Source organism: Erigeron canadensis, chromosome 4 (assembly GCF_010389155.1).
Source record: "Erigeron canadensis isolate Cc75 chromosome 4, C_canadensis_v1, whole genome shotgun sequence".
Taxonomy (NCBI): domain Eukaryota; kingdom Viridiplantae; phylum Streptophyta; class Magnoliopsida; order Asterales; family Asteraceae; genus Erigeron; species Erigeron canadensis.
The window spans coordinates 17,949,639-17,964,642 of NC_057764.1; the positions used below are offsets into that span (position 1 = coordinate 17,949,639).

At 35.1% G+C, this 15,004-nt stretch overlaps 1 protein-coding gene across 3 annotated transcripts; it reads left to right on the top strand.

Annotated features, from left to right (window-relative positions):
- The first annotated feature begins 11,945 nt into the window (after positions 1-11,945).
- LOC122595878 (transcription factor bHLH112-like) lies at positions 11,946-14,641 on the top strand. 3 transcript variants are annotated; one of them, XM_043768348.1, is made up of 8 exons: positions 11,946-12,021; positions 12,125-12,407; positions 12,684-13,110; positions 13,259-13,369; positions 13,461-13,526; positions 13,658-13,723; positions 13,837-13,887; positions 14,147-14,641. In XM_043768348.1, exons 1-8 carry the CDS (start codon positions 11,961-11,963, stop codon positions 14,294-14,296), a joined length of 1,215 nt encoding a protein of 404 aa, XP_043624283.1. In that variant the 5' UTR covers positions 11,946-11,960; the 3' UTR covers positions 14,297-14,641. The 3 variants fall into 3 exon arrangements, with proteins under 3 accessions (XP_043624283.1, XP_043624284.1, XP_043624285.1); XM_043768349.1 differs by having other exon boundaries at positions 12,687-13,110; XM_043768350.1 differs by lacking the exon at positions 11,946-12,021 and having other exon boundaries at positions 12,055-12,407.
- Positions 14,642-15,004: the final 363 nt, after the last annotated feature.

Sequence of the window (15,004 nt, forward strand, 5' to 3'; positions counted from 1 at the left end):
AGTTAATATAATGTTAAGATTTATGAGTTTCGATGTTATCTTTTAACTAATTAAATCTATTTTTTACACTTAATTTGTTTTATTTTTGTATATTAATATAGTTTTGAAAACTTTCATATAATCATCATAAGAAAAAAAGGAAAAGAACTTTATGTAATCTTGAATAAAAAAGATAATGAAATATCATTAGGTATAGACGTGATTTTTTAGTTAAAGAGAAGATATCATTTTATCTAATGAGAAGATCTTAGATTTCTACAATATATTTATTTATTTATTTATTAATAATTAATTAATATATATATATAAGTTCATTTTTTTCTTAAATATATAGTTTATTTTTGAAAAAAATATGGAGTTGACACATAGGATAAAATCATATGTGATATTTTTTTAATATAGTTTTAGATTACAAGAGGACTTTAAAAAGCTTAGTTAACTACTTTTTTATAAGAGTTATAGATATACATGGAGATGAGATTCCTTTGTATAAGGCTAGAGGGAGTGAGGGGTCACTACAACAAAAAGGGCTTTTTAGGACCCTTTTCCTAGGATCCTATTAAACGAGTGTCCTAATAAGCTATGTAAAAGGACGGATGAATGCTTGAAGCCATATTATAATATAAGCAATTAAACAGGCGTCCTAAAAAACTATATAATAAGACGGATGAGTGTTTGGGGTCTTATTATCATAGATATTAGTAGGACACATAAAATATGCGTTCTAATAAAACCTACAGAGTGGCAATTCTAATTGTAATGGTGCTCTTACCCTGAACTTGCCTTCGTTTCTTCCTTGTATCAGTCTTATAGTTGATTTCAGATTTTTAAATGACAACAATTTTAACAATAGACTTATGACCCTGCATTTTACAATGTAGAATTATATGTGGCAGTCTAGCTCTACTCTATATGTGATTACGCTGCCAGCTCATGTCCCTGCATTTTACTTTGCGGAATGTTCGTGACAAGTGAGAAGAATACAATATGACCGGAGACTATATTCTGATAGTTTATTTCATTGCTCTTAGTTGCATGTTTAATGTTAGAAAATGTTGGATATTAACGTTATAACTTTCTGTTTAATGTTTTGTTATGGAGATTATTCAATATTCATTATAATGCTAATTACAATTTGTTTCTTCCATTAGTTGAAGTACTTCTACTAATTTGATGGTATATCATTTGTATTTTTGAATTGTGATTAATGAGAATCATTTCAGTGACATGGATAACCTTCCTAAAAAAAATATGCTCAAATGAATAAAACGTCCCATTATATAATGTTAGGACCCTTTATGTGGTACTAACAAATATGATCTAATTTTTGATCTATCCACTTCTTAGGACACTAATATGTGTCATAATAAGTATGCATCTTAATACCTTATAAAGTGTCCTATCTTATGGTTTATTAGGACGCCTAAACTTTATAGGACCCTTTTATATGGGACGCTTTTACTAATGGTCCTATCATCTCAAAGGTCCTATAAAGTAACATTTTAGGACACTTTTGGGCGTCTTATAAAGCCAATTTTGTTGTAGTGGGTTCTTGGAACCCCTTTTTGCTATCTACGTGACACGTGTAGTTCCTTTGGACATGGGGGGTATTGGAGTAAAGGGTTAGAGAAAGATAGAAAAGGAAAAAAAGGATCAATGATAAAGCTTCAATGTGGGTGGGGTCAGAGAAAGAAAGAGTAAAGTTGACGTCCAAAATCGAACGGGGGAAGGATTTTTTTACATGGAACACCCCTGGAGGCGGTGTTGCGGGCGTTTTCGGCGCTTTTTGGGCGTGCGTAAGGAAAATAATGCTTTACTCCTGATGGCCTAAGGTTTTGGGCTGAAGCTCAGCTAACGAATGTAAAGTGTAAACTGTGAATTTGAGTTCCGTATACTATCTGTTTATAAGTTACTGTGGATTTTTAAGTGATTTAGATTTTTAAGTGATTTAACAACTAACTTGTTGAAAATAATTAAAAGAAAAAAAAAATCATGGAATTATGGATGGTGGTTCTAACTTTTAATGGATAGGTTGTCCTAAAACATTCTTTGGAATTGTGTATGCATAAAAATTTGGAGCAGGCCGGGATACCAAATGTTTTGGTATTTAGTAGGCCATTAGACATTGACCTTAGCATTTCTTCTCGTATAGTAATTTGGTGAGATTACATTCGTAGTGTTATGGATATATTTTTTTGGAAAGTACGACTATCAGTCCATGTAGCCATTATAGTAATTGGCATATGTGGTCGTTATAGATATAGGTGAGTATAAAAACAAACCGAAACCAAACTAACCGATATAATCAAACCCAAATAAATGAATTTATATAAAAACTAATGGTTCGGTTAAAATATTTTGGTTCACCAAAAAATTAGTGGTTTGATTATGGTAATATATGGCATTCTTCAACCAAACCATTATTAACCAATACGAAATCGTATGGAAGTTCTGTTTTGGCTTCTTGGACCTTTTTTTTTTTTAATTTGTTTAAACTCTTTTTTTTTTTGTCTCATGATGGATACAAATTTTTGGCTGTTGGTTTAGTTTTGCTATGTTAAAATGCTAGTTAATTATAAGTTCGCTTTTAAAAAACTGCTAATTACTCTATTTAGCTTGATAGGATTTTATCGAACAGAATACAATTCGGATGGAGATAAAAAAAGTCATGGATGGCACAAGCTTTTTAAGAGATTTTCAGTAGCTTTAGCTTTTCATTTTAAACTAAAAGCTCCTAAAATATTTTAGGAGCTTTTAGTTTAAAATAAAAATTTAAAGCTCTTGAAAAGCTCTCGAAAAACTTGTGCCAAACATAGCCGAAGTTATTACTCGTGGGGTTGACAATAATATATAGTATGGTGTTAGATAAAATAAAACAATTATTAAAGTAAAACAAATAAAACAATATGTTTTTATTCAGTGATAATCACCACGTATCATGAAAATCATCGTACATCAATTGTTTTGTGAATCTTCGTATATCAATTTAACCATAACCTAAGAGTCAAGATCTTGTATTATTTGTTCTACTTTAATACTTGTTTTAACCCAACCCCTATATAATATTAAAAGGAATGGATGGATGAATAGTAACTAAACTGCGTGGTGAGTTACTATTCGTATAATCTATTACCGATTTCCATTTGGATTTTTAATTATGGGTTAGTATATTGGTTTTATGCATATTTTTTTTCTTTTGGGGTTCCAACTAATATATTGCAACTTTTTCGTTTCCATGTCTTGTACCATTATGTACCTTATAGATAGTAAATCACCCGCGTGGCGAGTTACGATTCGTCTGCGTTAAACCCCATACAACTAGGATTTTGCACCATCGTATTGCGTTATTGCTTTCAAACTCGTGTTATTAATATTTTGTATATTTTTTTTTCTTTTGGGTTTACAACCAATACATAGCATCCCCTACCATTATGTACCACTATTCGGGTTTTTTTTCCACACTTTTCTCCTTTGATGTTTTCAACTTATATATTGAAACCCTAGCAGGCAAAATGGGCGGGTCGGGCGGATTTGGTTAACGGGTCAATTTGGGTTCGGGTCAAAATGGTTCCGGGTCAACACGAGTCTTTTTAAAAACGTGTCAATACGATTCAGGTCAAAACGGGTTAATATTGTATATTAAAGTATATTATAACTAAAAGCTTATAAATTTTATAATTTAATAAACGTATTTTTCTTCACAGGCATCACTCTATCACTAGATTATAAGGATTTATATTAACAATAAATAAAATATTACTATAAATAAAATTTAAATAATAATTAATAATAGCCCACTAAAAAAATATTGTGACAGTTCCACCATCTTGAGAATCGTGCATCTTAATAAAGCATTGATGAGCGTCCATTTTACGATAAAAACCCATTTCGAAAGGTCTCATTACTATGTCTTAAATGAGTCAATATTCCAGAACTATCGGTACTTAATGCATCGTATTTTTACGCAGGTTCACAGAAGAAGCGAGTGGGGCTAAATGGCAACAAGTTACTCAAGATGAAGGCCTATAAAGTTACAATACACAAGGAAGTAATCCGGGAGCTAAACGAAGCAAATCGAAGAGCAGCAGTAGCTACCATCGCCGCTGGCCCAGTCCCAGCGCCACTAGAGCCCATTCTAGCGCCGCTGGGCGGCCCAAATTAAGGAACCGACTTAAACACCTATTTAAGTCGAAGCAACCCTCAAAACCCAAAGCGAGAGCCGATTCAGCAGCCTAAGCCGCCTATATTCAACCCTAGGTCGATGTTGCAGATTCCAAGGAGGTTTTGGAGCTTCAAATACCTTTCGATCTTCATCCTCAACCTACATCTACTCTTTTATTTTACTTTCAGTTGGTAAACAATGTCTTTCATCTTTTTGGACTTTGTTATTCCTTTAATAATGTCAGACTAGTTGGCCGAATACTTGTTTGGATCGATATGACGATGTATATTATTTTACTTTATTTGTTAGCTCTGTTGGAGTGTGTTTTACTTTTTATCGTAGATCCATGTTTTACTAGTTCTTCACATAGTTATCGGTTCTATATCCGAACATATTAATTTAATTCTGATGGTTGTCTATGATCATACACTAGGACTAATATGCTAGTATGGAAAACACTGGTCGGTCTATAACTAGATGTAAAAGGTGATTCACTTGTAACTGAGGGATCCAGAACCATAGTTATTAGGATGAATAGAACATGAAGCTTAACAATGTCAGACGCGATCCTTTGACTTGGAAACGAGCATTGTGGTCACCGAAGATAATTACTTTCTGGCCTTGGCTTAAGATCCGAGTAACTAAAAGATGAATTAGTAACACGAACTTTAGGTCATTAATGCTTAAACAATGAATCTAACGAGAATTTGTTTCCGGGGTAGTGTGAATCTAGGAACAGCACTAGCTATTTAGGAAATGTGAATCTAACGAGAATCTGAGCCGTGATTAACTTTCCAACAGTCTAGCAAATGGATTGGATAGTATTCGGTCGTATCATGAGATCGGAGATGCCAAAAAAGTATTTTAATTTAATAACTGTTATTTGTTTTCTCAAACTATTTTTAGACTAAGCCTATTGATGAACAGCGGTTGCAACTTCTATTTACTTTTTTTTGCGTTAGTTTAATAGGAAATCGTGACAACTTACAATCGTTAGAATTACACGTATTACTAGATTAGGTAAAGCAACGCGTTCCTGCGAAATAATCAGTTAACTATACTGCATCTGATCAATTCCTGCGAACTTACAATCCTCTACTTATCATTTAACTATATTGCATCTAATCAGTTCCTCTGCCTGCAAAGTGTGTTTTAGGATATTTACTTTTACTATATTTTATAAAAACTTGAAACAAACAAAAAATGCACATCAAGCGTTTTTAGTGCTGCTGCCGGGGACGCGACACATTCTTAATTTAGTAATGTAATTAGACCCTTTCTTGTGTTTCGGCATGAGAAAGTTACTTTCAGTACTTAGGTTTAAGTCATTTATGGTTAATATTCAAATTAGGTCAAAACTAGGTTTAGGTCAAAAATTAGGGTTAGGTCAACCTAGCTAGTATTTTCATTTTCTTAAAATTTCAAAAATCCACAAATATTTTAAATTTATCGTTTTTAGTTATTAAGTCTAGATTGTTTTCATTTAGAGTTAGCTTAATTTCGTTTTTTAAGTTAATAACCGTTTTCGTGTTTCGTGTTTTGTTTTTGTATTTGTTTTTGTTTTTGTTCTCTTTTTCTTTTATTTTCATTTAGTGTGTTTCAGCTAAGACCAAACAAACTAGGTTGGATCAGTGGGTGGAGCCCTTGCTTTTCGAGACAGAGGTCATTGGTTCGATCCTCATGCCTAGCAAGGCTGGAGGTCCTTTTCTACCTTTGGTAGAACCTGGAAGCATCCTCTCTACCTTTGGTAGGGGTAAGTTTGTCTACATCTCAACTTCCCCCATACACCGTCGAAGACGGTATTGGGAGTTACTTTTTTTGTGTTACAGCTAGGATAGGTACAATGCATTGGAAAGGACTTGAGTGTCCTACTTCAGAAATGGAAGAAGACATTAAGAAAGCGAAAAATGGAAACACATTTTGTTCAGGCAACACCAGCGCCGCTGGGAGTTTCCCAGCGTCGCTGGGTGACACTGTTCGATCCTCAAATTTCCCGTTTCATACTGCCACAACTTGTGGTCCCTTTGTCAACAGTCGGGAAGGTGTACTAAGGCACAATGTGGAATGCTTTGAGCAATTATGGTTCGAAAACTAGGAAAGTGCATGGCTCCGCATCAAGGAGACCGTGAACCTGCTTAATGATGAAGATTTGAAACCCGCGGAATATGTGCCTCGTTTTATCACGGATTATGAGATGAAGAAAGTGACAAGCTATGTTATGAAGCCACAAGCAATATATTCTTGAACAAGACAAAGGAAGCCTTAGAGTTTCTCGAAAGAAAGGTGAATCAAGAGGAACGTAAGTACATGGAAAATCATAGTTTCATAAACGAACTCAATTCGCAAGGGGTGTTCAAAGGAAGCGCAAAAAGCATTTTAGGAGAGAAACTAGATGATAAGAAATATGATTGGAGGTATGCCGAGCAGAAAATGGTCAAGGAGGAACCAAAAAGCGAAGAAGAAGGCGAAGCCGGAACCATTAGGGCACATTAGCGCCGTTGGGGGAGAGCCCAGCATTGCTGGGAGCTCCGGGAGATTTTAAACCGGAGCCTTTCTAGTGGGACTCAAAGAATTCAGACCAGTTCCGCGTGCCCATAGGATTCAAAAGATGGTTTGATAGAGACTTACAAGCCGCCTACAAAAACGAAGTATGAAAACTGTGTGATACATGAATTAGATCGAATTATCTTGTTGAAGAAATTTGAGAACGAATTTAGAAAAGCAAGCTTGGAGATGATTGGGAGAATCTTAGGAATGGGGCTTATGGATGTTGGAATTAGCATAGTTTATAATTTCCTTCACAAAGAAGTGTATGGATGCATAGAGGAGAAAATGGAAACGGATAAAAGAGACAAGAAAGCTCGGAAGGAGAAATACTTGGAACAACTAAGGGAATTTCATATTAACTAGAGACACAGTGGGCAAGTTGTTCAAGAGAAGGAAGAAGCCAAATCAAGCAAAATTGCAAAATTGAGTACTGCCACGGAGGCACCAACGCCGCTTGGGGAACCTAGTGCCGCTCAGGGATGTCCAACGCTGTTGGCACCCCCTGCAGTCCCGAACTTCGCGAAATCAAATTCATTACCACCCAACTAGCCTTGGAAGTCAAATACCGATTGACGTGAAAATGGTTGAAGCTACTAAAAAACGAAGGAACTCTGAAAGCTTGGAAGAGGGGAACAAAATGAACGTCAAAAAAGCCATAAGTCACTTCGAACGTTATCCAACGGGAATTGGACCCCGACCTACCCCGTATTCTCCCTCAACCTAGTTCCTAGGCCGAGTCCGGTCGAAGACTCGTTAAATTTAGCGCATCTTGGGATGCAACCCAAGCCGTAATTTCATTCTTATTTTTATTGTTAGAAATATGTGACTAATTGCAATTAAGTGATTGTTTTAAGTTTTATCATTTGCGATCTATTTTATGAGTATGTCCTTAGAATCACAGATGTGAGCGTTTAAAGGATCAAGGATTATTGCAATCGTATTTCGTTTTTATTTTTATTTTTATTTTTATGTTTTAGCTTGTTATTTTCCATTTTTATATTTTGATTGAAGTGTGTAGGAGTATTATGTCTTGATGTCTAAAGGAAACCAGACACTTGGCCAAAAGCTAAGTGTGGGGAGTTCAAACATCAAATCATTGGAGAAAATCAGACGTCGGGATACATACAAGAGTCAAAAGCGCCGCTACTGGACATCCAGCGCCACTGGGAAGGCATCAGGACATCCCAGCGTTGCTCAACCACTCTCAACGCCATTGGACCAGCACCTATGCAGATCCAGCGTCCAGCGCCGCTACCTGCTTACCCAGCATCGCTCAAAGCTCCGTCCGGCACACCCATTCGGGAAAAAAAAAACCCCATAAATCCAAAAAAAAAACAAAAATACACAAAATACTAAAAAGAAAAGAAGGTGGAGTCGCATCAATGGATCGCCATCAACGCATGTTTCTGAAGCTCATCAACATTCTAGACTCTCCGTAAATGCCATCTTCAACAGCAATTCATGCAATTTAGACCCGGGAATTTTCGTTAATACTTTATCTTACCGTGTTTTTTCTATTACCCTTTTTATTAAGTTATGCTTAGTATAGCGAGGGCGTTGTACATTTTAAGTGTGGTGGGATGGAATAGGAAAAACCCGTGGTTTAATTGCTTGATATTTCATAAGTTTTCTACTACTTAATTCATGCAAATTTAAATTTTTTCTTGTGTCGGAAAATCATTTTGAAAATATAAGCTTTGCAAGTAAACAAAAGATGACGATAACTAAGCAATATTAAATTTGTTAGATGAACAGTTAGTTAGAAATGTTAGTTTAATTATAGATTTGTGGCTGTTCATTTTTCCAATTAGATTAGAGCTTAGACTGAAATTGAAACTGAATGCGATTATGTTTGTCATAGCACACTTAACCGGACTTTAATATGCTTAGCAATTTGATCTTTCTAGTCATTAGTATAGGTGTATTATTTAGACTTAATTATACGTGCTTGTGTAGGAGCTAGTTTAGACGTATGGTTCGCCTTAATTCTTACACTATTTATTGTAAACTAGTTGCTTACGAAGTAAGTATATACTGGGGTCTTCGATAATATCTATTGCATGAATAATGTAGTAATCTTAAGAAAGGCAATCATTTGATTAATTAAAAAGAGCTCTAAGAACTTAATAACGAGTAAAATCTATACGCATCAAATTATGTCGCTTTGCGTGTGGGGAACCATCGACCTGTCACCGCTGTCTTGATGTAAGGTATAAACTCTAACCATTAGTTGAGTTATGTCGCTCTGCGAGTGGGGAACCACCGACCTGTCACCGATGTCTCAACTATTAAAGATGATAATATCATATAACTGCTAAATATCTAGCTACTGAGCATGACTGTAGTGTGAGAGTATGCCTGGGTAGTGAATCACAAGTACACAAACTTTGAAATGTGAATGCCTTACTAGTAGCTAGTAGTTCTGATTGCTATACAAACCTTAATTACGTGCTTTAACTAGTCAGTAGAAGGAAATAAGATTGAGTTATAGGACATGTGCAATTATAGAACGGTTTTAGAGGTATTAACACAAATAAAAAGTTAGCTTTTAGGTTTTAATGACCAACCATCTTGCCTCTAGCTATAGCTTACTGATTTTCTCCAAAGCTTTCTCAAATGATTTTGCATGACTAACCTTTGAAATGTTTTATAAAGTAGAATAACTTTAACACTTATGTTGTGTGCTCATCATTGTTTTATTTTCTTGGACTATTTGCTTGAGTACAAGCAAAGACTTAAGTGTGGGGATATATGATGAGCGTTCATTTTATGATAAAAATCCTTATCGAAAGGCCTCATTTCAATGTCTTAAATGAGTCAATATTCCGGAACTATCGGTACTTAATGAATTGTATGTTTACGCAGGTTCACGGAAGATGTGAGTGAGTGTAAATGGTATCAAGTGACTCAAGATGAAGGCTTATGAAGTTACAAGACACAAGGAGGTGATCCGGGAGCCGAACGAAGCAAATCGAGGAGCTGCAGTAGTTGACAGCACGACTGGCAGCCATGCCAGGACCGCTGGCCTAGTCCTAACACTGCTGGAGCCCATTCCAGCGCCGCTAGGCGGCCCAGATCAGCAACCGACTTAAACACCTATTTAAGTCAAACTGATTTAGCATCCTTAGCCGCCCATATTTAACCCTAGGTCGACTTTGCAGATTCCAAAAGGTTTTAGAGCTTTAAACACCTTCTGATCTTGAACCTCAACCTAGATCTTCTCTTTTGTTTTACTTTCAGTTGGTAAACAATGCCTTTCATCTTTTCGGACTTTGTTATTCCTTTAATAATGTCAGGCTAGTTGGCCGAATACTTGTTTAGATTGATGTGACCATGTAGACGCTTATTGTTTTACTTTATTTGTTAGATATGTTGGAGTGTGTTTTACTGTTTATCGTAGATCCATGTTTTATCAGTTCTTCATATTCTTATCGATTCTATATCTGAATATATTAGTTTAATTATGATGTTTGTTTATGATCATACCCTATGACTAATATGCTAGGATGAAAAACACTAGTCAGTCTATAACTAGATGTAAAAGGTGATTCACTTGTAACTGAGGGATCTAGAACCATAGTAATTAGGATTAATAGAACATGAAGCTTAATAATGTCAGACGCGATCCTTTGACATGGAAACGAGTATTGTGGTCACCGAAGATAATTACTATCTGGCCATGACTTAAGAGCCAGGTATCTAAAAGATGAATTAGTAACACGAACTTTAGGTCATTAATGCTTAAACAATGAATCTAACGAGAATTTGTTTATGGGGTAGTGTGAGTCTAGGGACAACACTAGCTATGTAGGCAAAGTGAATCTAACGAGAATCTGAGCCGTGATTAAGTTTCCAACAGTCTAGCAAATGGGTAGGATAGTATTCGGTCGTATCATGACATCGGAGATGTCAAACAAGTATTTTAATTTAATTACTGTTATTTGCTTTCTCAAACTATTTTCAGACTAAGCCTCTTGATGAACAGCGATTGTGGCTTCTATTTACTTTTTATTGCATTAGTTTAATAGGAAATCGTGACAACCCACAACCATTAAAACTACACATATTCCTAGATTAGGTAAAGCAACGCGTCCCTGCGAACGATCCTGTACATATCACTTAACTATACTGCATCTCATCAGGTCCTCTGCCTGTAAAGTGTGTTTTGGGATATTTACTTGTACTACATTTTATAAAAACTTGAAACAAACAAAAAACACACATCAAGCACTGTCTTCTTGGTCTTCAATAAGTCGGCCAAATTTGACTGTAAAACTACGATTCGGTGAATTCACTTTTAAATCTATCTGTTACCGACGATCAATAATAAGCATCACTGATTGAAAAATGATGACGGAAAATGTGCCACGGGGTAAAGACGCTGGTACCATGGTGGTGACGGCTTCATGGTGGTATTGAAATCACCAAAACACTTTATCATCGAAATTTAAGTGAAGAGAATGAGAATTAGTCGTTATCACCCATTCTAACCCGTTGAAAACCTTGTAGAGAGATCTATGTGCCCATTTACACCCGTTTCAAGATGTGAAGGTGTCCAAAGCAACCCAAAAGCATTTTAAAGCTGCCCAGAATCACCCATTTCTATTATTCTGGGTCAATATTGCTGGGTCTAATTGAAACTTTCATTCAACATTTTTTTTCTTTCATTTTTTACTGTTGGTTTATTTTACATATAAAATATATGTATTTGTTACTATAAACTTTTTGAAGCATTTGTGATATTGATTTTAGATAAATATCTATTTTATATGCCAGAGTTTTTAGCTAACATATATAACGACATATGATCAATACAAAGTGTAATCAAAATAATCTAAACCTTTCAACGCGCAAAATGAAGCTAATGTGTTTTTGCACTGAAATAAATATATATTTAACAAATCTATTAATGAAATAATGATTAATAATTAAGCAGTTAAATATTCAATACAAATACACTAAAATAACTCAATCTTTTCAATACTTAGAAACGCAGCCAAGCGGGGCCGAAATTTACTAGTAACTTAATATCAAAAGGCGCACAAGGTCTAAGAGGATTTCTGTTACACATTTAAGAAAACAAAACTAAATTGATTATTTTTTTAGGCGAAAGGATGTTAAGTTAGGATTAAAGTTAAGACTTGACGTAGCAATGGAATTAGATATTTAGCAATAACTCGTAATAGATTAATGTTTTGGTAAAGTTAAAGAATATTATAATCCCGACAATGCCCTAGTGGTTTGACTAAAAATGGAAGATTGGAAAGTTTCTCTTGAGTCAATTGTCAACCCCATATATCTCAAGATTTTAGGTTTACAAATTTGTGTTTATGCAAACCACTACATATAAGTCCAAGTGTATATAAGTGCATCATATCTTCTTAGTATATTAGTATAAGCTATTTTTCATGGCAGGAGAATTTCAGGCAGCCTTGTACAGTGGAAGCTGGTGTATGTCACAAAGAACTGCCCTAGCAGACATGGAGCACTTTGAACATTTTTGGCCAAGAGATTTGATTGATATGAAATCAAAGTCAAGTGATGGGTCTTCGGATGGCTCTATAGTCTTACAAGATGTTCAAGAACCGAGTGGCGGCACAGCTACTATGTCTCCAGACTCCGCTTTCCATATCATGGCAAACGCCTTTTCTAGTTCGTCGCCAACCACAGCCAACGGTTGGAAACAAAACTTACTATTGTAAGATATATATAACTTTATGCATACAAAAAGTTTTTCTAGCTGCTTCTTTTCCTTGCTTTAATTTCTTATTAAGAATTATTGTTTGGACACTTTTGATTTCCAGTAAATTAAATGGACCATGGACCATATTACAACAGGTTGTAGTGTAGTTTTTGGATTTTATATCTTTGTAATCACATGAAAAGAAGATCCTGATTTAATTTGTGATATATATTCATGTCGATCACATGATATATTCTGTCAGTTTTAAATCTTCTTCTTGTCATATTGTAGTAGAGAACAACATGGGCAGGACACCTTTTCAACTAGTCTTGAGGACGCTTCACCACCGGCGACAGAGATTAAATACCACGACTTCAGCGTGGACCAACAAGGATTAAGTTTTGAAACTGGATCCGACAATTGTTCCCCCACCCCATATGGCTACTCTTCAATATCATCATCACAATCTTTTCTAGAGTCTTTGCTTGATAGAAATTCACCATCCCTATATGGTTTCCAACCGAATTTCAACAATATCGATGTTGTTCAAAGCTTGCCTCTAGTAAGCACAAAACAACAAATTCCTGGTTATTTTCAGCTAACTGATAACACCTCGTTATTGAATACTACAACGTCACCATCAGACGATAATATTTCAAGCTTCCTGCCTTCAGTGTCATACAAAGCGGCACAAACATGTGTTAATGTCACCATAAAGGTAATATAGATTTAGATATGCGCATATGACCATACTATTAATCTTCTAATTCTTTTTCTAGCGACTAGTTTTATTTCAAGAGTTACTATACCTTTTTAGGGTTTTCTTACTTTCTAAATGAACTATAGAATGATATTTCTTACTATAGCCTAACTATCAAGATTTCGAGGATTTTGGTTCAATGACAAAGAAAAGCTCCGGTCGAGTTCTGTTGAAGAGACCGCGGCTTGAAACACCTTCACCGTTTCCTACATTTAAGGTGTAGATCGATTACTCTGCTGTACGTATATACTGACATTTATGTATGGCTCTTTAGCACAGAAACTATAATACGTTAGAACGATTGTCAGGTCCGAAAAGAGAAGCTAGGAGACCGAATCACCGCCCTTCAGCAATTAGTTTCACCTTTTGGAAAGGTATACGTAGTTGCAATCTTATGCATCATTATTCCTTTTTGTAGAGAGCTTTTCTTTACATCAAAAGTAGAAATAAGAATTGATTATTGTGTTTGTTTAATTAACAGTTTTGACTTAATCATATTTTACAGACTGATACTGCTTCTGTGCTCCATGAAGCCATTCAGTACATTAAGCTTCTCCATGATCAAGTCAATGTAAATGTCTAATTATATAATTCTGTATTATATTTACTGACAGACCATTTAAAATGATAGAATAATCTGTATTATTTTACTTCATTTTGATATATCTATCTATTTTGTTTCAGATTCTAAGTGTACCTTATATGGACAATGGAGCTACAAAGCAATTTAATCAGGTACATGATTCATCTCTCTATGAATAAAAATCCCTTAATTCAATATAAGTAATTAAGTTACAAGTATGTATTTATTTCTTAAGATATAAAGGCCTGAAAATTTGGGTTCTTTCGTGGTTGCATATAGTTGTGTCAGATTTTAAATGTACCTTATATGGTCAACGTTCTTTCGTTTCTACATATTTCTAAATGTACCTTATACATATGTTCATTAAACTTTCATCTATCCTTATTTCTAATTTTTGTGCACATTATTTAGATTCATGATAATGTGAAAGATGTGAAGGGACACAAACAAGACCTAAGGAGCCTAGGACTTTGCCTTGTACCAGTTTCGAGTATGTTCCCTGTTGCAACAGAGATGACACCTATTTCCTGGACACCGAGTTTTCAAGGATCCTTCAAGTAGCTAGAGATCAACAACCAACTCATCTATCTACATTCGTTAGCTTTTATAACATGCACAAATTAAAAAGCTGTGATCTACTATGCTTTTTAAATATTTTGGGTGCAAAGAGCTAGGTCATTCAAAATAACAGAAAAGCATAAGTAGTTGCAAGACTAAGTGCAGTAAGTTGTAGGATGATAAGCTAACGACTTTTGTTGGTTTACATTTCAAAATAATGATTGTCATTCGAGATTTAGTTGGGTGGTAGAGGCTACTATACAGTCCCTTGAGAAGAAGATCATGGTTCAATCTTTAATTATTGTAGACTGTGAATTTAGAAATATTTAATACTCCCACTTTTAGCCATTAGAAGAAAAAATATGTTCATGTAGGAATACACAAAAATGAGCAAAGGTAAATTGGAAAAATGGGAAGGAAATAAATCTACGGAATGACTCTTCAACGAGTATAAATATCTAGTCACTAGCTAGAAGTATGTACACGCGATGCGATGATATTGACGTTAGCAGTAATGGATGGTGGTGGTAGTGGCGGTGACGGATAATAACGGAGTCCATGACGGGGTGACGAAAGTGGTGGGATGATTGTTAATGTACAAAGAAATTAGACGTATGTCCGCACGATGTGATGACATTGACGTTAGCCTGGACGGGTGTAATTTTGAGTAAATTTTTGTTTGTTTGTTTGTTTATATTAGATTACTTTTAT